At 44.0% G+C, this 24595-nt stretch overlaps 2 protein-coding genes across 2 annotated transcripts; one reads left to right on the top strand and one right to left on the bottom strand.

Moving 5' to 3' along the window:
* Window positions 1-2114: 2114 nt before the first annotated feature.
* On the bottom strand, window positions 2115-10326 carry ZP2 (zona pellucida glycoprotein 2). The gene is made up of 18 exons (XM_077828090.1): window positions 10280-10326; window positions 10114-10190; window positions 9807-9890; window positions 9636-9730; window positions 9070-9231; window positions 8432-8476; window positions 8011-8175; window positions 7450-7546; window positions 7166-7347; window positions 5920-6049; window positions 4722-4903; window positions 4555-4646; window positions 4329-4453; window positions 3749-3938; window positions 3143-3278; window positions 2967-3063; window positions 2367-2456; window positions 2115-2254 (listed from the first exon to the last, which is right to left on the bottom strand). Exons 1-18 carry the CDS (start codon window positions 10324-10326, stop codon window positions 2115-2117), a joined length of 2136 nt encoding a protein of 711 aa, XP_077684216.1.
* Window positions 10327-18767: 8441 nt separating this feature from the next.
* ANKS4B (ankyrin repeat and sterile alpha motif domain containing 4B) lies at window positions 18768-23890 on the top strand. Its single transcript, XM_077829105.1, has 2 exons — window positions 18768-18931; window positions 22804-23890. Exons 1-2 carry the CDS (start codon window positions 18768-18770, stop codon window positions 23888-23890), a joined length of 1251 nt encoding a protein of 416 aa, XP_077685231.1.
* Window positions 23891-24595: the final 705 nt, after the last annotated feature.

Raw genomic sequence — 24595 nt, 5'->3', positions numbered from 1 at the left:
GAGTAGGATTAGGTGACAGGAATACTCAGTCATTCCTACAAATGATCCTCAAACAGCAAGAGGAGCAAGCACTGCTCTCATCTGAAGATAGCTATAGTTAGCCTAAAGGATTATGTGGGGGAGGAAAGTAGGAAGCAGGGAGATATTTGTAGTTATTCATGCAGAGAAAAAAACATCATCGTTCAGACAACTTATCTCCTTAAATTCTAACTTGAGAGAAAGACCAGAATTTTGGGACAGGGGAAGATGTGTAGTAAGTGTTCAGTTCCATGGCACTAGAGATCCTAGCAATTTCGCACATCTAGGAAAGCAGCAGCTGTGGAGAATACAGTCACTTTAGATGCTAGTATAGTGATATCTGACACTAGGGTTAAGCTACTGTCCAACCCCAGAGGAGAGGGCCCTCAAGTTAATTACACAATGGTGAGGAAGTTTGCTTGTCAGTTGTTTCTTAAACCAGCTAAGTCTTCTCTCAGCCAGGCAAGTTACTCAGCCTTGAAGGGGGTGTAAATAGCCTGATGAAGCGTTCATTCTAAATCTAAGAATAGCAGTTAGTAAAAAGATGGCTCTATTCTCTGTCTACCGTGCCTTTCCGGAAGTATCCTCACTGGTCTTACGCCATGGCTAGAGTAGGTCATAAAGTAGGGACATTTAAATTTTCCAGTTAAAGGTAGCAACTGTGCCACAGTTGCTATTTGTTATGCAGTAAGTAAGCACCCTGATTTTCAAAGTGAAAAAAACACCCTCAAGCTAATCCCATTTCAAAACGAGAACCCCAACACTATGTGATTAGATCCACCTGGTGTGCAGTCTGGAACTGTGGCAGGCATACTGTGTACCCCGAACTCTGCTTCCCCCTGCCCTGGAGGCAATAAAAAAAAAAAAAAACACATACCCACCCATTAAGCCAAAAACCAAGCCCAACTCCTGCATTCCCACCCCCACGTTTGGCATGAAACTGCTTATTCCTGATCAATTGTCACTTTCTGCAGGTGGTGTAGGTACCTCAGCCCACATGGAGTTGTCAGGGAAGAGATGTTGCCAAAATAACCCTGGCCAAGGTCTTGTTTTGGACAAGTCTACTTTTCTAGGTCCAGTTACTGGTCACCAACTGCTGCGTGGCTCTATGTTGTGTAGGGCAAGTATTGCCAATTCTGAAAATCAGGACTACGGTTTGTTCTCGCCTGCTGCATTTTTGGGAGCTGGTGTTCACAGAAGACCACAGCTATGGAGGACAGCTTTATGAAACCCCTATTGCTGGCCTAAGTTTAAGCCTCGTGTAGTGGCTAGTATCTGCAAGCGTCACCAGCACTATGCCAGGACACTTGAGCTACACAGAGCGTGGCTGGAGACCCTAGCCCTGCAACTGCATGGCTAAGCTAGAAGAGTAGCAGAAGGTTGACAGACAGCACAACATTTTCTAGAATACAGTTGACACTATGGAGCATTTTTGCAGAGACTAGTGTAGCGAGTCCAAGTGCTTTTGTAATAGGCACCATGAGTGGTTAGTTTCATTAGTGCTAGACATGGCGCTGTTGGTGTAAGAACACAAGATCTCCTAAAAGGTAGGGCTAGTACGCAGACTCTTGCGGATCTACCTTGCTGCTACTGCTGATGTACTGACGGGCATTAACTTCTACTGGTTGAGTCGTGGATAGGATCAGAGGAAACATGGAGCTCTTTAGCGCAAAGACCCAGTCCCAGGGTTGTCACCTTAATGACGAATGTAGGTTAGGTTGAGATTAGGCTCAATCGCTCCTTGGTGTATCTACACAATAAAGGTTCTAAAATACTGCCAACAATACAAGTGCCTTCACCCTACTACATTAACTGAACAGTAAGGAGCAGCTGTATAGTAGAATAGGTACTTACGACAATTAAACAATGGAATTAGGACAGTTGTCAGGCTAGCGCAGTTACTATTGAGTTAGCATTTTGTACCATGGGACTGGCTGGTTGGTTTGTCTGGGCTTTAGAGAGGAGCCAAGTCTCACTGGCTTCTATTGGAAACTAGAAGCTAGATTTTCAGAAGGGGCGACTTCTGAAATAAAGGAGAGAGTCCACCATCAACTAGTGCATCGAGCAGTTTATTTTGTCACAGGTCATTTAGCGTATCACTTTCCCATTACAGCTTTTGTCCTCTTCAGATTTTTAAAGAGAGCCACTGACACCAGTGCAGTGACCATCAGGCCAAGGACCACAGTAGCTGCTGCTACTACAGTGGTCCATGCTCCTTCTCTCAGGGGAGTTTCTTCTGTGGGGAGGAAAAAAAGGGTGAACCACAAGTTAGTGGCCAGATTATGCCATAACTTGGATTGGCAACAACATGCCTCCGTTAGGTCAAGGAGAGGGTATTTGTTCCATACCTTGGGTTGAAGGCCATTCATCTGCTACAAAGCTAACAGGACCAGGTAAGCTTGCTACACCGGAGTTCTCTGCTTGCATCACAACAACATCTGCAAGAGATTAGTCAACACATAATTCTGACTAACTGGAGTCTGGAAATCCACGAACATAGCAAGCTAACTGGAATATCAACAGGAATGCTTCAAGGTCTAGAAAACATGGCCTACAAGAAGGTGGAAAGTGGGTTGTTTAGTCCAGAAAAGACAACTGAGCGGTACCTTACTTTGACATGCTTGAAGACTTTCCACTGATAACAGTGCTGGATCAATCAGGGGCTTCAATCACAGCAAGGGATGTTTAGGTTAGGAAAGGTTTCTCTCCTAATCTCTAACTGCAAGGGTAGGCAGGCACTGGAGCAAAGTTACCTAGATGGTTTGCAGAATTGGTCACTGGTGGTTGTTAACAAAAAGTAGAGCGGGCTAGATAGTACTTAGTCCTGGTTGCGTGCAGGAGACTGACTAGAAGACCTAGCAAGTTCCCTTTCACACCTACATTATTCTGCTGTGGTAGGACAGCATGTTTACGTGACATTCTAGTTGCCAGCAGTGATTAAATCCTACCTCGTTTGTTTCTGGCTGAGGGAGGACATCGTGTTGAACACAGAGGGGAGTCTGGATGAAGTCTGTCACAGAGAAGAGCACTGCAGTGGAAGTACACCTAGAGCAAAGGTAAGGCAGAGACATTTGGAGCACAGGAAGCCCGAGCCTTTAGCTAGAGCTAGAGGGACTGCACTTACTAGGCTAGTGAGAGCCTTGTCACCCGCTACAAAGGCAAAGGTCTTCACTTCAAATCTCTGGCGATAGTTGGGATAGCTGACTGCTAGGCCCACTGGATGAAATGCAGTTCTGTAGTTATCTAGTTCATAGTCACACCTACAGGAGGTCATGTAGAAAGGCAGCTTCTCAGAGAGGGCAGAGTTGAAATCAGGCAAGACGAGAGTCTTGGAAGGTTTGCGTCATTAACATTCAAGTTTAATATTTAGTCCATTACCCAAGAGACCCTCAATACTGTTTCCTAGAGATCTGCCAGAGCTTGGAAGCCTGCATTAGGACAGCAATTCATTGAGGTTTTGAGTCACTCAGTTGTGAGCCATTAGAGTGACAGTTGGCATTTACACATTTTAGTCCTTGAGCATGTGCACTCAAATGTCTAGCTTGACCTAAGGCTAGAGCGACCTACACTTTGTGGTCAGATCATAGCCAGACACCAACCCTTTGCTCCAACATCCGTGTGTGAGGAACATTGCGCTCACAGCTCCAACAAGCCTTTGCATAGCACTTCAGGGAAACACTAGAGCAGGCCAGCCTCACCCATGTTCCTACAGGAGTTGGAATATACCTACCCATCCACAACAATGTTCCACCGGGGCAGAGAGCTTGGATCTTGCGAGGTTGTTGCCCAGCAGTCATCCAGTACCAGTCGGATGTTGGGGTCATTGCGGTTCAGAACTTGCACTTCCAAGAAGATTGGTTGCCGCAGATATTTCACAATAGGGTACTGGTCGTCACTGTAGGGCTGCATGTAGGAGTCATCTGAAAAAACCAAGGACGGCAGAGTTGACAGCCCAGTTCGCAATAGGTAGCAATCTCAATCTAGAGAGATGAAGCAGCCAGCTATGTAAGAAGTCTGGTACTGTAGGTGCATAGAAGGGTGCTTTAGTTGAACTCCTTGCACAGGGAGAGAAAAAGCCTCCTAAACTCAACATCCCTACTGGATTCCCCCATAGCAAGAGGCTCTATTAAAACCTAGCCTGCCAGGTCTATGTCACAGGCCACCAGTGATGGAATCATGCCACCCCCGGATATCAAAAGGTCTCTGGGTCTACTGCTCTGGACAGTAGGGACTGAAGAGCTCCTTTGACTATGGAGGGAATCACTTCATTTCTGCCCTGGACACAATTTGCGGCTAGATGCAAGCTTTACCTGGATAGATCAGCAGGATCAAGGAGAGAGGACCCTGGTTTATTGAAGAAACTGGAGGAGGGAGACTGCTTATCCTTACGCTCAGGGACGCATCACCACTTTTGTAGGTGCACACTACGGTCAGCCTGAAAGACAGAATGCGCAGCATCAGCTTAGCTGGCAATTTGCAGTCAGTCACTTTGCTTAGTGTTGCGATGGGCTGTCACCAGCAGAGTTGTGGACTGACCTGAATTCACTGTCCCTAGAAATCCTGCGTGGCGGTTGATCTGCCCACAAGGCACGCACTTCATTCTCATAAGTTGTCCTCTCGCCTTCAAACTGCAGGGGATACAGGAGTCTTAGTGACTGCCCTGCCACATGAGCGCCTTTCGCAGTCACTGTCCTGACACTTACCCTCTGCCTTGTCCCACACCTGTTCAGTGGGACGTGAAACCGAACCATGTCATTTGAGGGAGACTTGAAGACTGGTTTGCATGTAGGATCTCTTAGCCTGATGGTATCCAAGTCTAGGGCTGGTTTTGTCCTGTCACTCTGTACTTCAAAGTCCATGTAGCCATCCTGAGTGCACACAGCAGCTGAAACATTCAAGGAATTGGGATGGGTTGCTGTAGGGGGTTCCTGGACATGGGGCTATGGCAGCTCCTGCCTCAGTTCAGTGAGGGACTAGAGTATTCTGAGCTGTGTGCACAGGGGCCCTAACTGTCCTAGGAGGAGAAGTTGTCCTGAGCCTACTGGATTGTAGTATCTCCAGTTTGTATTGGATGAGCTGGAGGGCAAGGATCCTGCAACAGCTCATGCCAGGGGGCTCAAGGACCCAGAGCTGCTGGCAAGCAGTGCTCTATGGCTTAGATGAGGGGGAACCAAAACCTGAGACTAGGCTGGAAACATTGCATTAGGAGTTGTTTAGGGCAGGCTGGGCAGGAGAAGTGGTATGGCTCCAGGTCAAGATTAGTGGCACTGTAGGTTGGGGGACAGCTGGTGGTGAATTCTTTTCTGCAGAAGAGAGCTAGCAGCTGCTGGGGAGCCAGGAACTATAGGAAAAGCTTATGAGATGTTTGGCTGCCTACCTGCCACCTTGGGGGCGGGGGCATGCAAGAGGGGAGGGAGAAGGAGGAGGAAAGCAGTTCATTTTACAGTGAACACAAATGCACTTAGATGATCAGACACCGAAGACTCCCTTCCACTTCCAAGGAGTGGATGTCCAGAATAGCTAAATATGTAATCAGATACATAGGCCTGAGACACCCCACCACCTAGGAAGGGGCATCCATTTTAGATTGAATTAGTGTGACTTGGCATCTTTATAGTGGAGCCCATTAGTTGCTGAGAACCACCCTACATTGTAAGTTTTGCTTGCCAGCTATTAAGAGTTTACATCAAATATATCAACACTTTTAGCCATATGTTCACCCAATGAATCTTGGGCTGTGTGCTGCAGTTTGAGGTCCACTCATGTTCTCCTGTACGGAGGAGAATGACAGCCAGCTTCAGTATTTCATGCTCAGCATGATGAAGTCTCATTTGTAGGCCAGTACTTCTGGGATAGCTGAACCAGCACAGAATGAGTTGACAGAAGTACATGTGGTCTTACCTATTGGTGCATGTTGATCACAGGGACACTCTGGGTAAGTGACCATTGACACCATTTCTCCACGGAAGTTGAAAGTTAGCCTTAGAGATGCTATGTATGACTGAAGTCCTAAGCAGCTCTCCTTGTACAGCTGGAAGAGAGGGAGGCAGGCCGGCCAGAACATTTGTTATTTAAGACAGCTGGAAGTCTGTAATGGTAATTTTAGTTATTTATGTTTGCTGGTAAGAGGACCATGGCAAAGGTAGCCTTTTGCCCAAGATCAGACACTCATTTAGACTGGACCAATCTAGCCAGAAATATTTTGCTTGGATTAGCTACTTCTTACTCCAGGAGATTGAGTAGGCTGGTTTAGAAGTAGAAATGAATGTAAAATTTACATTCATAACTGATTTAGAGTGTCATCTTTAGGAAAGAGATATTTAGACCTTGTCCAAAGCTCAGTCAATCCTTTAAGTATATATATTTGGCTCTGCAGAGCCAGACTAAGTAGTCCAGCAGCCTGGGTTCTCACAACTTGAACTCATTTGTGAGCGTTAGAATACAGCAGGCTAGGTTTTATTCTCAGAGTCATCCCCGACCCAGAGATCTCACATAAGCAGCACAATCTACAGGAAACTGAATACCATCTCTATCTAGGTATATTAGACCAAACTCCTCATTCTATCCATAGGGGTATTCTAATTTCTTGAGAAGAGCAATAGCCTTACAGATCATTCCAGGGAGAACTGCCAGCCTGGAGTATTGTGGGAGTAGTAGACAAGTTGCCTGTCCAGGCTGCAGAATGGCAGAGCTAGTGTCATGTTACCAAGACAAGAGAAGGTCCAGAACAAGTAGCTCAAGTCCAGTGCAGTAGCAAGGGGTAGTTTGTTGTCAGGAAACATGGCTTGAATGTTAAGCAAGGAAGTACTTAAAAAAACCCCACACATTTGGAAAGGGCTATAGAGAGGGGGCTTGTATTGCAGTAATGGAGATCAGATTAGTGCCTGAAAAAAGTTAGTGGTTTATTTGGACATTGCCTGGTTGTGAGAGTTGAGGGAAAAGAATCAGATGGCAGCCACATAACGGCTGCCAAAGGTACAGATACCTACAGTCTAGTCCAGTCCTATGGCTTGGAACAGACTCTGCTGGTAGGACAGCAAATCTGATTTTGTAGTTAAGCCCTTTCTATTGCATCTATAGTTTGCATTTCAGTTACATTTAGGAATGGTCATAATTGGAGTCAGATACTAGTTTGTAGGGAGCTTACTCTGGACTTCAGGATTCTTTTGTTGATGTGCAGCTTCACGCCCCTTCTTGTGTCCAGAGCAATTCCATTTGCTTGGAGTTGGGTCATGGGAATGTTTCTGTTGTCTATACTCACAGCAGAGAGGATCCCTGGGAAAGCTGGGATGGCAACAGTCATGTGTGTGGAGTTACAGGTTGCTGGGCCTGCAAGAATAGCTTTGTTAGTGTCCAGAGACATTATAAGGTACAAGTCCCTCTCGGGTCAGAGGAGGGACCAGCTTCCTCTGTGAAGAGGGGAAGTTTTACCTGGTGCACAGATCATTCTTGATTCCACAGTTAGCCGCTGGTCAGGAGGCCCATATGAAAGCTTGAGTGCCACAGTGTATAGCATCTGGTTGTCTTGCTGCAGAGGACAGATACGGTCGAGAACAGCAGGTTATTCACAGTGCAGTTCCCAGTGCCAGGTATAAAAGAAGCCTATTAGGATTCAGTAAGCCAGGCTGTAGTTCTGAAGAGACTTCAGAGGTTATGAGAAGTCTTGCAGGGCATGTTAGCCGCTGGAGTTACACCCTAGCCGTTTCACGTTACTCCTACACAGGAGTTCTTGGGAAGGGTGTACAAGCTCCATTCTAGGCCCTCATGCACCACATGGATTCATAGCCAGAAGTCAAGCTGCAGGTCTCCCACACTCCCCTTTCCAGATGCCCTCATGGACTGCATGTAGAGTCAGACTAATCAGACTGTCCCAATACCTCAGACTAGTGAGCCTCAGAAGTCTGAGACTTCTCATGGTGTCTATTTATAGACACCATCATTTGCCTCTGGCAAGTTTTTCCTTTTGGCCTCGAGACAGTCTTGTCCACCTACCTTGTAAGAGGTGACTCCAGTTGCACCAAAAGAAACCTGGAAGATTAGGTTGTTGCTGTCAGCTAGGAATGTATAGCCTTGCTGCATGGCTTGCCTAAGGCTTAGCCTGTGTGTTCGTGTTCCATCATCTACGGACAGTATCCAGGCCATCTGAGATTCTGTAGTCTGCAATTTGAGACTTCTGGTCAGTCAGGCATTAGGCTTTTCATTACCGAGCAAGGGGGTTATTGTTCTTATCTTTAAGAAGTGTTAAGACTGCTGTGAGTGGCAGCTTGGCTAACCAACACGAGAGAGATACTGAAGGGTCCAGTTTGCTACGTTAGCAAGCATCACCAAAGTGGCAGTTTCTACATGCAGCAGTTCTACTTTAGAGGCATGTTACTTTGCACACCCAGCCCCCATTTTGACCGACGTTTCATACCATGTGTTCATCAGCAAAACTGGGAAGGAGTCTTGGAAACACAACCTGAAAGAGAACGGGACAGCAGCTGACTTCAAAGCACACTGTTCAAAAAGAAGGGGATACCAAGCAAGCTTTCCATGGTGAATGGAACAAGGAGCCTATAACCAATTAGAGGAATGGAAGCTTTCGGGGAGTCTTCTGAGGAAGTGTGCTGCAGTGGCTAGAGGCCTGGCTTGTTTCTGGAAGAACAAGGTGGGGAAGCAGCAAATGCTGTTCTCCCCCTGTAGTTTAGTGCACCTGTGCCCAGGTTGACAGCTACTGACCATTAGCCAATAGAGGGGTCTACATAATTCAGTAAGCTGTGCCAAGCCTAGCCAGGGAAGCCCTTAGAAGTACACAAAGGAGGAGGTAAAGGTAACTAGCTAGAGTTTTTACAAATAAGAAGGCTAGTCTTTAATCTGAGTCTTCCCAGAGATCAGGAAGGGGAAAATCCACTATCCTCCTGCTAGTCAGTCTTATTTCCTTACTCCCACCACCCAAAGAGAGTCTACAGACACATCTTCAAGATTTGACTGAGATGCCATTGAGGTGTCAGACTCCGCTCTACAGCTGAGAGCAGTTCCCTTTCCAAGGGATTGTCCAACTGCCCCACTTACTGCCATGAAGTCTTTAGTACAGTTTGTAGCTCCTGTAAAAATAGTAGGGACGACTTCATCTGCTTGAAGAGAATCACAGCCAATACTGTAGGTTACATTCTTGTCCCTTGCAATGGTTTTGTTGAGCACCAGCAGCTCTAGTCTCAGCTGGTGTTGGCCATGCTATAGCAAGAGAACACATTGGTCAGAATAAGACAGTGGCACAGTTTTACATTACTAGATGTTGCCTCAGATCAGCAATTAGAGCCAACCCTCAGAGGCCACATGTTCAAGTTGAGAATTTGCTTCAGCTGATGTTGCTGTCTATAGAAGAGGCAGGGTTAGTTTTTAAAAGTGGCTGTATTTGCATCCTTACTCAAAGGAAGGAATTTGATTTGTTGGGAGCCATTTGATTAGTCATTATTACATGGAAGCACAACCTCAGTGGGTGCTCTGGGGAAAAGGAGTCTTCCAGGAAAGAGAGATGGTACATTACATGACCCAACTACAGTGTTGGTCACTTAGGAGGAGTCACTTTGGAGCCTCTGTCAAGTGAGCGTGTTCCCAAAGCAGAGGGACAGTTTTACCTCTAGTCTGGTGCAGTTCACATACAGGGCAGTTAGAGTCAGCCTCTCATGATCCACCATGTAGTCACAGTCTACAATCTGTTCACCACTTCCATCTAGAAAGAATAAGCTGGTCAGCTATGCTGCTAGAAGTTGCCTTGAGAACCTAGCTAAACATGCAGCAATACATACCAACTACATGGACCTGCCAGAAGTTGCTTCCAAGCTCTCTGGGAAACCCAATCAACATTTTGTCAGTGTGACAAGACACCAGCCCTACAAGAGGAAGTGAGCAGTCTCATATCAACTCCTTGCAACACAAGATAGGAGACAGCATACAAGCTGTTAGTATGCTAAAACCCACTCACTCCAGCAAATGGAGAGCAGAGAGTCATTAGTTTGGAACACACCCCAGGGTCAGTAAAACTATCCTATCAGCCTCAAGGCAAGTCCACCCCTGCTCCCCCTCCAACCATGATCAGGGGAATGCCCTGGTTACCTGGGAAGTCTAGAGCCATGGAACTAGTAACACCAGCTGTCAAGGGCACTATAAGACAACCAAGTAAAAGAAGCAGCCTGCAAACAAGAGAGAAGATGCTCAGAAGCCAGCACAGCAAACAGAACCCTCCCTAAACAGAACCCTGCACAACCCACCCTGCACTTACCACATGCTGTAAAAGGACCAGCCTAGCTGTAATACATGCAACCTCATAGCTGAGAGTCAAGCCACCCACATGAAAACACCAGAACAACTACCTCCTACTCAGCTACAGGGGTTATATAGGAGGGGCTGCAGCCCCAGCACACCAGCAGCTCTTGGAAAACACCTGGGATGCTTCCTCAACACCTGCTAGCAGCTGACTCTAAGGCTGATGGTTTGCACCTGGCCCTGTTCTGTGCTGCAATCAGTGAGGAGGGGGCGGCTTAGGGACAAAGCTCCTCCTTTAAGGGGATTTTATGCCCCTTTGTACAATTTTCTGTTTCCCTTCGCTTTTAAGATGATTTTTGGTATCCATTTTTCCTTTCACCCTGCTCTTCCACTGCCTTTCCTCCTCCGCTGGAAGATGGGGCAATATAGCTGACGAGCTAGAAACAGACAAACACTTTGTGTGGCAGCCTTAAGCTCCCCTATCCCTTTGCCCCTTACCAAGGAGAACACTTGGCATTGCTGGGCTCTTCTGCCCACTAAAACAGCCTTGTGCTCAGCCGTGGGGTTTGTTGGTCACCCAACGCTTGGGAAATATCCTCAGTAGCCCCCGCTCAGGTTATCTTCATTGCCAGGGTAGTTCTGTTCAGGGAGGGACAGTTTACCCAATATCTAGTTTGCCATAACTGTTACCAATGTGAATGAATCCTCCCAACCCTCAGGGAAATAGAGGAATGGTTGTTGTCAGTATTAATCTGTATGATGGAAAGGCCTAGAAATACTTTGTTAAATGCCATTCTATTGATGGAGAAAAGTGGGACACAAAGAGATTTGCCCAAAGCCACTTATTAATTAGCGCTTGCTTTATGATAGCATCTCGACACCCCACCCCACCCCCATTGTGCTAGGTGCTGTATGAATGGAGTGAGAGCCAGTCCCTGGCATGAAGAGTTTACAATCTAAATAGAGAGCACAGAAGAATGGTGGGAGAAAGTTCAGATTATTACCCCCATCTATAAGACAGGGATCTATATTACAGAGTGATTAGGGCTAAGGTTACACAGGAGGCACTAGAAGTTGAATCTGGCTGTTGTGATTCCTGGACTAGGGCCTTAACCACACACCTATTCTTCTTCTTAAATGGACTGTGTGGAGGCTAATCCTGTTCTCATTGAAGTTAGTGGTTTTTTGTTTTTTTGCCATTCACTTTACTGGAGGGATTGAGGCACAAGTAAGTGGCAGAGCTCCAGGGAGGATCCAGAGGAGTCCTGCTATCTAGTTACCTGCACTGATCACTAGACCAATATTGATTGCCATCTTATTTCTATAAACCTCTCTGAATTATTTATTTTATCTTTCAGCTTTACTGATGTTCTTGAATTCACCGGACTTGTAGAAAAATGCAGAGAATCCTATTTTTAAAAGTGATTGACTTCTCAGAGATCAGAAAATGGAAAGATTCCTTGTAGGAACTGTAGAAAATTTTAAGATTAGAGATGGTAATTAGTGAGTGGGATGTTAAATTGGTGCATGGGGGAATTGTGCAGTAGTTTTGTTCAAGGCCTAAGTATCTTTAGACATCTACGTATCTTTCTTTCTGCAGTTTATATATTCATACTCAGAGTTGCTCTTAGGGACTTGTAATCTGCAGCCACATTTGGCATGCCCTCACCCTCTGATAACGGCATTATGGGTAGGAACAACAGCTTGAAAAGGAAGAAAAGAACTGAAGTCCCAGATGCTGATGGGGACCAAAGCGTTGGGCGCTAGGATAATAAATGGTGGCAGGCAGCTGGCAGTGTGTTTGCTTGTCACCAGTGTTCTGCATAGCCAAGCTGCTATAGCACCAGCAGACGGTGATACTGTAGCTAGTTTGGGAACCTATGTTATTTGACAGGGAGTGGATGGGTCATTACACAAAGTAAAACTATTTCCCCATGTTTATTCCCCACCCCCACCCCCCACTGTTCCTCAGACTTTCTTGTCAACAGCTGGAAATGGCCCACCTTGATTATCGCTACAAAAGGTTTCTCCACCCTGCTCTCCTGCTGGTAATAGCTCACCTTAAGTGATCACTATCGTTACTATCGTTAGTTTTCAGAGTAGTAGCCGTGTTAGTCTGTATTCGCAAAAAGAAAAGGTCTCTAAGGTGCCACAAGTACTCCTTTTCTTTTCTCGTTACAGTGTGTATGGTAACACCCATTGTTTCATGTTCTCTATGTATATAAATCTCCCCACTGTATTTTCCACTGAATGCATCCGATGAAGTGAGCTGTAGCTCACAAAAGCTTCTGCTCAAATAAATTTGTTAGTCTCTAAGGTGCCACAAGCACTCCTTTTCTTTTTGCAAATACAGACTAACATGGCTGCTACTCTGAAACCTGTTCCTTTAAGGTAATCATTGTCTGTATGAAATAATGGGAAATTCAGAGTTAACACTGTCACACACCACTATGTCAAGTGGGCATGGAAAGGCAACACAGAATATATGGTGCCTAGATTACTCACTACCTATTATGGCAATAGGTACTATCCAAAATCCTAAAATAGATTAGATCAGATACTGGCTAATCTTAGTAGCAATAAAGTAAATGGGAACATGCTATTGACATCAGTGGGACTAGCATTTGGCCCATTTTTGGTAAGAAGTACACTTTTTTGAAATCCCTGAAACAGTAAGTCACAAAAGTTGAGAGAGATTTGCCACCTTGTCTCTGAATTACATACCTGATATTTCCAGTTTAGGGCCAAATTGTACACTGTTGCACTCACTTGATTCCCCAGGGCCTGACTCAAAGTCCCTGGAAGTCAGTGGAGAGACTGGGCTAGGAGGAAGGCTAGCTGGTTGAAGCTCAATCTGGGTAAGACAAAGGCAGTGCAGGTAGTTTGGGGAAAAACAACAGGAAGAGGTGGTGGAGATGATCCTCATCCTTTAACGGAGGGACATGCCTTCCTTTTGCTTCTACATTTCACAACCTAGGGATCTTATCAGATCTGAGTGGCTTCTGGATATGTAGCAGCAGGTTATAAACGGAATAGAAAGCTCATGTTATCTTAGGGCAGGGATGGACCAGTCAATGTATAAGAAGGATAGAAGGAAAGAAACATAACATAGAGGGACCTGCAGCACCAGAAGCTCATTGTCTCAGTCTTTTAGCTTATGAGTTTTTAGAAGGCGATTAACCAACAATATGCTAAGATAATAAATAGTTGCTTTATTATATTTCTGAATTTAAAATGTGCTACTTAAACTACAGAAAACAACCACTGTTCCTCATCTCAGGAAATTAAATTCAACCCACTAGGATTGTAGAAACATGAAAGAATAATTAGGTTCTTAGTGCAGTAGAAAAAATAATTAATTCAGGAATTAAACTATAGAAATATTTGCCATCTATTTTAGGGTCTTCTATAGCGTTGATCCCTGCAGTACCTAAGCACTGTTATTATCTGATGAATAATATCACTTCCATTGCGGAAGACTGGCACATCTCCCATGCTTCAGCTTTTGTCTTTTTCTCTTTGATTTTCTGACTTTGGAAGAAAATGTTATTGTCCAAGGCTAGCCCTGAACACCTGAACTCACTGAGGCAGTGAATTAGCAATTCAGGAAAACTCAGCTCCTCTGAGCATGGGCACAGTTTTCTGTGAGAGTTGAATGTCAGTTTATGTCAGACATTAATAGGAGGCAAGAATTTCAGATGGCAAGAAAGGCAACGTTCTCTTTCTATTCAGTGCTGTTTGTGCTACTGAAGTTATCAGGGAGAAAAATGAATCTGCTGAGTGGGGTTGACATTCAGGAGTGCAAAAAGCAAAAGAACAGATCATGTCCATCTGCTCCTAAGCACTAACAGCAGGAAAGAACATTGTTGGTTAGAAGGAAGATAAGCCTAAGTGAGATCACACTCCTCCATTCCCTTTGGCCCTACAAATGCCCCTACATATGTTCTTGTGAGTATCAGGAGGATGGATGGGTAGAAAATAGGTGGGGCTTTGTGAGAGCTGGCATCAGCTCCCACAATCCTGCAATGAGCTGTGCACAAGCAGACCCCTGTGCCTGCACAGAGCCCCACTGACTTCACTTAAGTGGAGATCATTGCAGGAGGGGGCGTTGGTCCACATGTCCACATTCTCCTGCTCTATGCTCTCAAACCCCTCACTGGGAGCCCAGAGGGGAGATATGGGGGAGACGACTGACCCAGGTACTGTTAAAGCGTTCATTTAGGACTGCAGTGGGAGTTTTGCTTGTACAAGGACTGGACAACTGAGCTCTTGCTGTTGTTAGCAGTTGCTGTCGTCGTCGTCAAATCATGTAGCCGCAATTACCCAGTGTGACTGGATTCATTCATCTCCGAGCCTATTAGCAGCAGTGTATTTCATTAGACAAGCAGAGGGGACACACTTGCTTCCCCCTCCTATTAGCTTTACCATACTGCAGTTACCATTCACAAAAGGTACAGTCAGGAAATGGTGTGCTGGATAATAGCTCATGCAAAACAAATGGCACACCCGCTCTGTCTTTCTCTTGGGCATAAAGAAAAACAGGGCTCTGGATTGTCTGGAACTGTTGTGAATAAAATTACTAACAATTGGTTTTTAAAATCCGAACAGTGTGTCTATCTGCCTATATTTTATTTATATCCTGACCTTGGAAGAAAATAGGAGAACAATAATCATGGATCTTGAGAAATCCCATCACAGATAAAAACTGCTAGTTAAATAATCCATTAGTTTACAATGGCACGTACAACAGCAGCAGAGTTTCTGGTAAGACATTTCAATTTGAAGTGGAATGGTTTGGAACTTCCTTTCAGCACAAAAAGAAAAGCTTCATTCTAACCCTTCAGGGGCCTTAAAAAGTTCACAGTTTTGAACTCTCCTCTAAGAAGAAAAATCTCCATGCAGGCTGAAAGAAATCAGCTCATTTGACCCTGAATCATTTATTACATTTTAAGCTGAAGTTTTTAGAAAGACGACAAAAATAAAGACTACCAAACACCGAGGTTTTAGAACTAAATGAAGTTTTTGTTTGATTTTTTTGTGCTGCCTGTTTCTGTGACATAAATAACTATAAGGCTTGTGAAGTCCTGTAGTTTCTTTCTTTTTGAAGTAGGTTTTGCTTTGCCTCCAATTAAAATTTTCAACAAAAAACCTGTTTCATCGGAAGGATTAACATTCTAAACAAAAGTGGTTTTTTTCAGTTTGAGAAATTAAGAGTACTCAGAAATCAGCGTGTTGTGCTACAGGAGCCAATAAATTTGTCTTTATAATAGAAACCAATAATTTTGGAGAGCCATATAGAAAATATTATTTTGTAACTCCCTAGTTTTAAGGCAACTTAAGGGATTAAGGGATACAGCTAACAATTTAAAATTCAAGCCCACTAGACAGTGTCTCATCTCTCATACCATGCACTTACTGTATACCGGGATCAGGGCACTGCAAAGTTCATCCAGCCCTAGCTCAGAACACAATTCCACTTGCATGGGCAGCCCCTGTCTCAATCTCCATGGGCAAATAACATCATCACCAGCAATAGTTTTCTCACCAGATACTTTATATAAATTTATTTCATTTGCCAGTGGTTGTGTTTACTGCTTCCCCTGCTTCTGAGCTAAATATGGAAAAGGCAAACCATAGCTGTATGAAGCCATAGGTCATGTATGACACGGTATGTAATTTTAATGTTTGGCATCAACATTTCTTGAGATGGGTCAATTTTTTTTCTTCACTGGATACTGCTGGCTCTTTTTATCTATTAATGATCCAGTAAGCCTAGGATCATAGAATCAAAGAACTGGAAGGGACCTCAAGAGGTCATCTAGTCCAGTCCCCTGCACTCATGGCAGGACTAAGTATTATCTAGACCATCCCTGACAGGTGTTTGTCTAACCTGCTCTTACAAATCTCCAGTGATGGAGATTCCACAACCTCCCAAGGCAATTTATTCCAGTGCTTAACTACACTGACAATGGCTGAGATACCCCGGGAGGTCTAGGGAAAGGTCAGATGGAAAAGGGGTTGTGGTATGGATAGGTGTCTTCATCCAGTACTGTTAGGGATGGACTGGACTCCCTTCCCCTTTAGTAAGAAAGTAGGCATCCAGGGCCCATGAAAGAAGGGAAATGAGCTGCCATAGAACATAGAGAAAGGGCGCGAAGTAGGGGAGCCAGAGACCCCTAGATGACGGGATACAAAACCGGGGATGAAAGAGGGGAATGAACATTCCTGAGGAGAAAGTGGAGAAAAGAAAGAACTGGCCAAGCAGGCATCAGAGGAAAGGAAACCTGAAAGTATTGGAGGACGATGGGCTGTCTAGAGAATGTTCACTACCAGGGTCTTGATAGGAGGAACCCCAAGATACATTGGTAGGACAAGGAGAATGAGGGGAAATGAGATGATGAAGGGCTAGGACATGCCCTGTCCCAAAAGAATAAGGGTAAGGGGGTCCTGGTGTGAAGACCAGTGATCTGAAACAGAATTATGGGCAAATCTCCCACCCACAAAGTGTGAGCTCAGTGGGTGGAGGAAGGATAACCACCCTGGGGGCAAGCACAGGAAAAAGGAATCTGGTGGCACCTCTAAAGAAGAGCAGGTGCCAGGGAAAAGGAACCTCAGCATTCAACGAGCGAGGGAGGGAGGTGTGTGGCAGGGTGCTAGGAGCTAACAGTGACCCAGCATGCTGATCTTTTAGGCACCAATAAGTTCTCCCAGAGAAGGCGGATTGGGGATATACAGTTCATTAGCTGATCAGGCTGGGAGGGCTGATGAATCAGTTAGCCATCAGCCTAGAGGTATAAAAGAAGATGCAGGAAGGGAGTGAGGACCTGAGCTACCTGAATATAGTAAGTGCTAATATATTGAGAAAGGGAGACTGCAGTTCCTCTCTGGCCCTGTGGAACAGAGCAAGAAGCACGGTAAATACTTTGCTGCATGACTGTATAGGTGGTAGTGATGTAAATACATTCACACAAAGTTGCCACTTACTGAAGAGTCTGAAAGGTTTCTGGGGCACCAGAGGATGGGATGGACCATGCCCTTCCAGGATCAGTCTGGTCCAACTCTCTTTCTCCATATGGGAAAACATATGAAAAACTCAGCTCTTGAAGATCTCCTAACCAGCATCTGAAAAAAAACTCATGTGTAGAGACCTCACTGGATTATGTGGTATGCATTGTGGGAAATAAATGAGGGTTTACTGCAGTCAGTAATTAGACTCCTCACTCACCGAAAATGCCAGGTTGTAATTGCTACCACTACTCTTCCTGGGAACGTAATACATAGTAAAAGGCTCAAATACTGTTGTTCCTAATTATTGCATTGGGTTCTGTCAAATGCAAATTAAATATAGAAAACAGTAAGGGGAGAAAATACGTCAAATGGCAAGTTGATCATGATCAGGATAGATGATAAGGGGGCATTTTATTACTCAATCTTCCTTAATTTCTCCTCAGCTTCTGCTTCAAAATGGAAGTTTACTCTTTCTATTTTGAATCTCCAAATTGGAATTAGTGTGCAATCCTGAAAGTCTTTACTCACACAGGTAGCCCTTATTCATACAAGCAGTCCTGTTAAAATCAATGGGGCCACTCATAGGAGTAAGGGTTTGCAGGGTCAGGCCCATATATTTCATTGCAGGGAATTCTGTGTAGTGATTAGAAAAGAGGCCTATGATACAGGACTACTGGGTACTATTTCCAGCTCTGGCATTAACTCACTACGTTACCTTAAGCAAGTAATTTAAACGCTCTTGGCCAGATTCCAAAAGTATTTAGGCTCTAACTTCCCTTGAAATCAATGGGAGTTAGGTGCCTCAATACATTTGAGCATCTGGGCCTCTATACTTCCATTTATCCATCTGTAAGATAGGGATAACAATGCCTATTACATTAATCAATATTTGTGAAGCACCTTAAGATCCTCGGATGAAATGGGCTACATAGGTGCAAAGTGCCATATTCTTGGGTTTATTTCCATCTTATGTGACAGACGATGGGACTTCAATGTAAACAGCTTCACTGGTAATGGTAAATGCTGCCCAGTCTAAGGTATGCTTCTTCCTCCAGTATTTCACGTCTCAAAATCAGGATTCATCTTAACACCAATGGTGAAAGCCTGGCCCCATGTAAGTCAATGGCAAAGTTTCCTATAACTTCAGCGTAGTCAGAATTTCACCCCATATGTATTAAAAAAAGGGAGTAGAGACACATGGTAGATGAACAAAACCCACATGCCTTTCAGATATAGAATACTGGAGTTAATGGCAAATGGCACAGTCATTCTTCTGGAAACCAAGACACCTATTTGTACAGCTGCTGCATTAACTATGCAGAGATCTGGACAAGTTCTATGGGGATGAACTTTGCCTTCTCATTTCTAGCCTGCTGAAGCTGACTTCTCGGCTTGTAATTATTAACTAACTATCCTGGTAGTGAAAGTGCGGCTGTGCATCTCAGCTGCAATTCAGAGCAAGAGACACAGCCTTGGGGACCCGGGAGCTATTGGAAATGTCAACCAGGTATCACAAAGCAGCTGCGGATGGCAACCTAGACCTGTTGAAAGAAGCCACCAGAAAAGATCTCAATACCTCAGATGAAGACGGAATGACACCCACCCTTCTGGCAGCTTACCATGGGTACCTGGAGGCAGTGGAAGTCATATGTAGGAGAGGGTAAGTATAGCAGAGCTTGGTCTCCCAAAGCCTGCTGGACAAAATTATAGCTAGTATTTGGCCTCCATTAATGCAAATTGTGGAGCAAACAGATCATTCCTTCTTCTCTAATTGACTTAGATGTGACGCTGGGGTTATGGTGGTGGTGGTGGGAATGGGACTTAACATTTAAACCAATATTTGTAGTTTGTTTTATAGCTGGTATCAGTAGCTTCTTCATTTCAGTTACGCTGACTTAGGCCCTAATCCTGTAAACTGCCCTAGGTGAACAGACCCCTGTATTCCAGTTGAGCCCCATTGACGTCAATGGGGCTACAGGGAGCTGCCTTCATGGAGCAGTTTCCACAATTAACACTTCAGGACAACAGGAGATTGGCCATTGACTTCAGTGGTGGGGATCACGCCCTTTGTTTTAATATTCCTTAGAAACTGGCTCAGCAGAGAAATGCCTCCTTGATAAGTCCACAGCAGCAAACAATACATTTTATCAAAATGTTAATGCCACTTGTTTCCAAAATACAGATATTTTGTAAATGTAAATACCTACAACCTCACGGTGATTTTCAGAAGGAAGCCAGAACTGGGTGTTAGAGAGGATTGAACACAAAATTATGATTTCTCTGCTGTTTGTAGTATTAGAAACAGCCATAATGCCTGGACAGCATTCAGAGCTGTTACTGGAGTTTTAGTTAGGCTTCTTGCAGACTGAAAAGGAATTAAATATAGAGTATACCTCCAGGAGCTTTCTCTACTTCGGTACTTGGTAGCAGTAATATTTCTAATGCTAATTCCTAAATGTACAAATAGTGAAAAATAACATAAAAAGTCACTCCCTCCTCTAGATTACCCACTGTATTCTGTTTCCTCTGAGTCTGTCTTTTAGGCTTTGATCCTGCAATAAGATTCACCAGAGGATACCTTTTTTTCCTGTGCTGGGTCCCATTGAAACAAATGTTCTTTCTAGTATGGGAGGGAAATTAAATCAATAGGTACTTTCATATGAGGTACAATAAACCAGAGGGAAGATCAGAAAACCAATGAAAAATTAATAGTTGTTTAGATGTGTTTTGTCTTTTTCTTAAAAACAGAACGTAAGCTATAGAATGCAAATGGGTTCTGTGCATGTTAAAGCGTAACAGCTCGAGGTTCCTCTTTGCTCACTGATCTTAGGTGTGGCAGTAGTAATACTTTATTACCCATAAAGGAGACCTATAAACTGTGTGGTCATTGCAATAACCTTAAGAGAAGCAAAAATAGATCCTGAGCTGCGGTATATCAACATAGCTCTACTGAAGTTACTGAAGTCAGCAGAGCTACATCAGTTTACAGCAGCTGAATTTTTGACCCACAATGTTTAGAAGATAGAAGAGAAGGAGCAACTAACAGAGAAAAAGAAGATAAGATTATATTTTCCTAGGTTCCAATGTCTCGTGTTATGACGTATAAGTCAGGGCACGTGTCACAGAGCATCCAAACTTCCACAAGAATGTTTTCTCTCTTCATTTTTAATCTGATATCTTTTAATTCAAATCATCTTGAGACATGACAACTTTGGGATGCTGTTGCCATTTAGAGCCTCAAATAGTAGTTACAGTTTTCAGGAACTCGTCACCCATTTTAACCTGAGATTCTCTGACTTTGTAGGTAGTCCACGGTGACTCACAGAGACACTGTTCTAGTCTGAAAAATGTCCGTTTGGGTCTCTGGGAGATGCTGAATTTTGGAAGGTTTTAAAAAGAGGCTCCAGTCAGATGGCATTTTCTTGGTAGCTATTATTTTTAATAAAATCCTCTTATCCTCAAAGCAGAGCAGCTTTCTACAGTTTCTGGACAAAGACACTCACATACAGTGGAAGTTTTTCTTCAGAATGGCTGCAGATTTCCAGGCTCTGAAGCTTGGAACGTATTCATACTAATGTAAAAGAAAACCGCAGTAATAATGAGCCATTGTCATCTACATTGCACTTTCCCTCAGTCATGAAGGGCCAGATTGTGCCTGGCCTCTGTGTACTGCACAAGTGGAGGAGAAAGCAACAAAGCTTTCCTCCTATTTGCAGCCCCAGTGACTGGGAGAATCAGCTTCCTTTGAGTTATCAGGCCTGCTGCTTCCTAGTGCCCAAGAGTACAAGAGAGCCCAAAGAGGGCAAATTCATGAACACGTGACTAATTTTTTCCATTGTCCCATTGACTTGAGTTAGAATCAGCACCTAGTTTGCAAAGTGTTTTGAGATGCTAGGATGGAAGACATCAGAAGAGAAAAAAATTACAAATGATCGATGGCTAAAATTATGGACATAGGCAACCACCTTTTTAATACACATCACAATGCGAGAAAGAATGGTCTAGTAAGGATGCTCGCCTTATTGGGTTTAATTCCGTACTTCACTAGATACTTCCCTTGGGATAATGGGCAAGTCATTTAGTCTCTGTGTGCTCCAGTTCCCTAGCTGTAAAATGGGAGTGGTAGCACTGTCCTATGTCACAGGGTTGTGAGGATACAGGAGAAGTTGTGAGGTGCTCAGATACCAGGGTAATGGGGGCTGAATAAATAACTTAGAATTAAAGGTGAATCATTTAAAGCGTCTCTTCCAGTGACATTTGATGCCAGAGACTGATGCCTGCTGGAGATTTTGTGATGATACAATCTCTTTCATTCACATTAGATGAATCATGCTCTGAACTTTAAAAGCTGTGGGAAAATGTGACCACACTGGTAAAAAGACGCACAACATTGTTATCTTTTGAGCTGCTGATAATATCATTTAAGTCTGCCTAATATGAGAGAAAAGATTCCAAGTTATTCTAATCTATAGACATCAGGTTTGTGTGAAATTAATGCAAGAGGAAGAGAGAAATTATACTTCTCACTGGCTTTAAATTAAAATGAATGGACATGACAATTTTATTTTCAAATGAGTTTCTGCTTTTAAAAACCCAGGGGCAAAAACAGCTTAAGAAGAACAAAGGAGCTGAAGAAAAATGATAGCTTCTCTCTGAACTATATTTAATTGCAGTGAAGATAAATGTGTAGCGTCAGGGCTTTGTTCCTAATAATTTACCTATTAACTATCATAAAAGTTACTTCCATGGACACTGTAAGTATTTTTTGAGGTAGTCAAATACAGTAGTCTCCGCCCATTGTGCCTGCATTTTACATTCAAAAGGAAAGGCTCAGCAATAATTCTTAAAAACATTTTGAGTGAAATCCTGGTCCCATTGAATTCAATGAGAATTCTGTCATTGACTTCAATGGGGCTAGGATTTCACTGAATCTAGGGTCTGATCCCACTCCCATTGAAGTCAATGGTAAAACTCTCTGAGTGCCCATTTGAGACACCATTCCTGACCAGCTTCTCCTAGGCTGGGGAGGGGGATGGTAGTTTGTTGCTGGTTAACACGAGGCATGACACCCATGGGTTAGCTCAGTCATACTAGCTGGCTTGTTGGCAGGTGCAGCATGCCCTCACCCACTCCCCACCCCTCTGCTCAAGGGGTTAGTGAACAAGCATGGAAGGCTTGGAGTCAAGATCTGGGAAGCCCAAGCCAGGGTACAAAGGAGGGTTCTTATGCCTGTGTGGGCCTGTAGTCCACATCATGTTCTAGCCCTAAGAGTTTGCCCAGCACCATAGAGGGCGTTGGTGTTAGGGCTGGGATTAGAGCTCAGGCCACACATCCAGCCATGTTCAGCCCTGGACTAACCAGGTGCAACACCATTAAAGACAGTGGATTTGCACCCACTTGTCTGCAGTAGAGCTGCATCCACTTACAGCAGTGCTGAATTTGGCCCTGGATCACAGTTCATTCCCACTGCGTTGAGTGCTATGTTTGAGCTGTGTTTTGACATGCACACCTTACTCCTATTTTGCTTTTCAGCGGTGACCCTGACAAGTGCGACATCTGGGGGAACACACCTCTCCATCATGCGGCTTCTAATGGTCACATTCACTGTGTCTCATTCTTGATTAACTTCGGTGCCAATATATTTGCCCTGGATAATGATCTGCGCACTCCTCTGGATGCAGCTGCCAGCAGGGACCAGCATGAATGTGTCAGAATCCTAGACAAAGCTGCTACCGAACAGAATGTAATGAATCCCAAAAGAGTGGCCAAACTCAAAGCCCAGGCCCCGAGGAATGCAGAGAAACAAATAAAAGAATGTGAAAAGCGCCAAGAGAAACACCAACATGAAATGACCAGGAATTATAACAAAGAAAAGTATGGATCAGTGAGTTCTGCCAGTGGGACAGCCTCCAGAACAAAGGTGTCCAATTTCTTTATTTCTAATACATTGGGCTCTTTCCCCAAAAATCTGAAGGACACTTTCAGGATGAAGACAAAAAAGAAAGATGAAAACACAGGTGATCAGGAAGCACAAAGCAATGGCCAAGAAGATGACAGGGCTGGGCGAACTACCGTGATGGATGTATTCAGTGAAAAAGATGAGGATGAATTATGTAATTACTTTAAAGGGAAAAATATTTCCGAAGATGATAGCGAGCAGGAGCATGTGTCCATTTTCAAACGGCCAGGTCTTGGCAATATTGTGTTTAGACGGAATTTGGCTGCAGGGATAAATGCTGAAGAGATGTTCTCAGAGAAAGAAGAAATAAGTTTTAAAATGCCAACTGAGCTTTTTCGGCATGAAAGGGCTGAGAGCGCAAGTGAGCTAGACACTGAAAATGATTTTGATGTCCCTTGGAATGAGGATGAAATTGGATGGGATGACGATGAAGCAGAGAGCACCCCTCTTGAGGTATTTCTGGCATCACAGAATCTGAATGAGTTTGTTCCTGTCTTCATGAGAGAAAAGATTGATTTAGATGCCCTCATGCTATGTTCCAATGAAGACCTACTGAGCATACAAATACAGCTGGGCCCAAGGAAGAAAGTCCTCAGTGCAGCAGATAGAAGAAAGCAGGCACTGGAGAAACCTGGAAAGCTTGTAGATACTCGCTTATAAATAAATGTGCCTGTTGCAATAACTATGCATTAATTCATCATGCTTTTGCTATTTTAAAGCCATGTATGGTTCTTTTCAGGCATCTTCCACAGGAAAAGACAAAGAGGTTTCCAGCTGATTAACCATGCACAATGGGACCAATAGAGAACATCAGTTTGAATGGATGACCTTTAGCTCCTGACAAAAAGAAAGAGTATGCAGATAGGTAACAAAGAAAGGGCCAGAGGATGTTGTGAAGGCCAAGACTATAACAGGGTTCAAAAAAGCACTAGATAAGTTCATGGAGGATAGGTCCATCAATGACTATTAGCCAGGATGAGCAGGTATGGTGTCCATAGCCTCTGTTTGCCAGAAACTGGGAATGGGTGACAGGGCGTGGATCATTTGATGATTACCTGTTCTGTTCATTCCCTCTGAAGCACCTGGCATTGGCCACTGTCGGAAGACAGGATTCTAGGCTAGATGGACCTTTGGTCTGACCCAGTATGGCCATTCTTATGTTCTTACATTTTTAGGTAAAAGAAATAGTTCCAGAGCTGAATCCTTCCCATCTAAAGATCATGCTAGGCATATCTTCTTTTTACAGTCTTAATGGTTTAAAATATTACTGACAGCCAGTTACTGCACTCCATAAGCAATGAACCACAACGCATTTCCAACAGCCAGAGATCTTTGATTTTCTGTCCCACAAAATAAGACAATTTT

This window comes from Eretmochelys imbricata, chromosome 10, assembly GCF_965152235.1.
Source record: "Eretmochelys imbricata isolate rEreImb1 chromosome 10, rEreImb1.hap1, whole genome shotgun sequence".
Lineage (NCBI taxonomy): Eukaryota > Metazoa > Chordata > Testudines > Cheloniidae > Eretmochelys > Eretmochelys imbricata.
The sequence above is the reverse complement of the archived record's forward strand: the minus strand, read 5'-3'. Positions and strand labels throughout refer to the sequence as shown.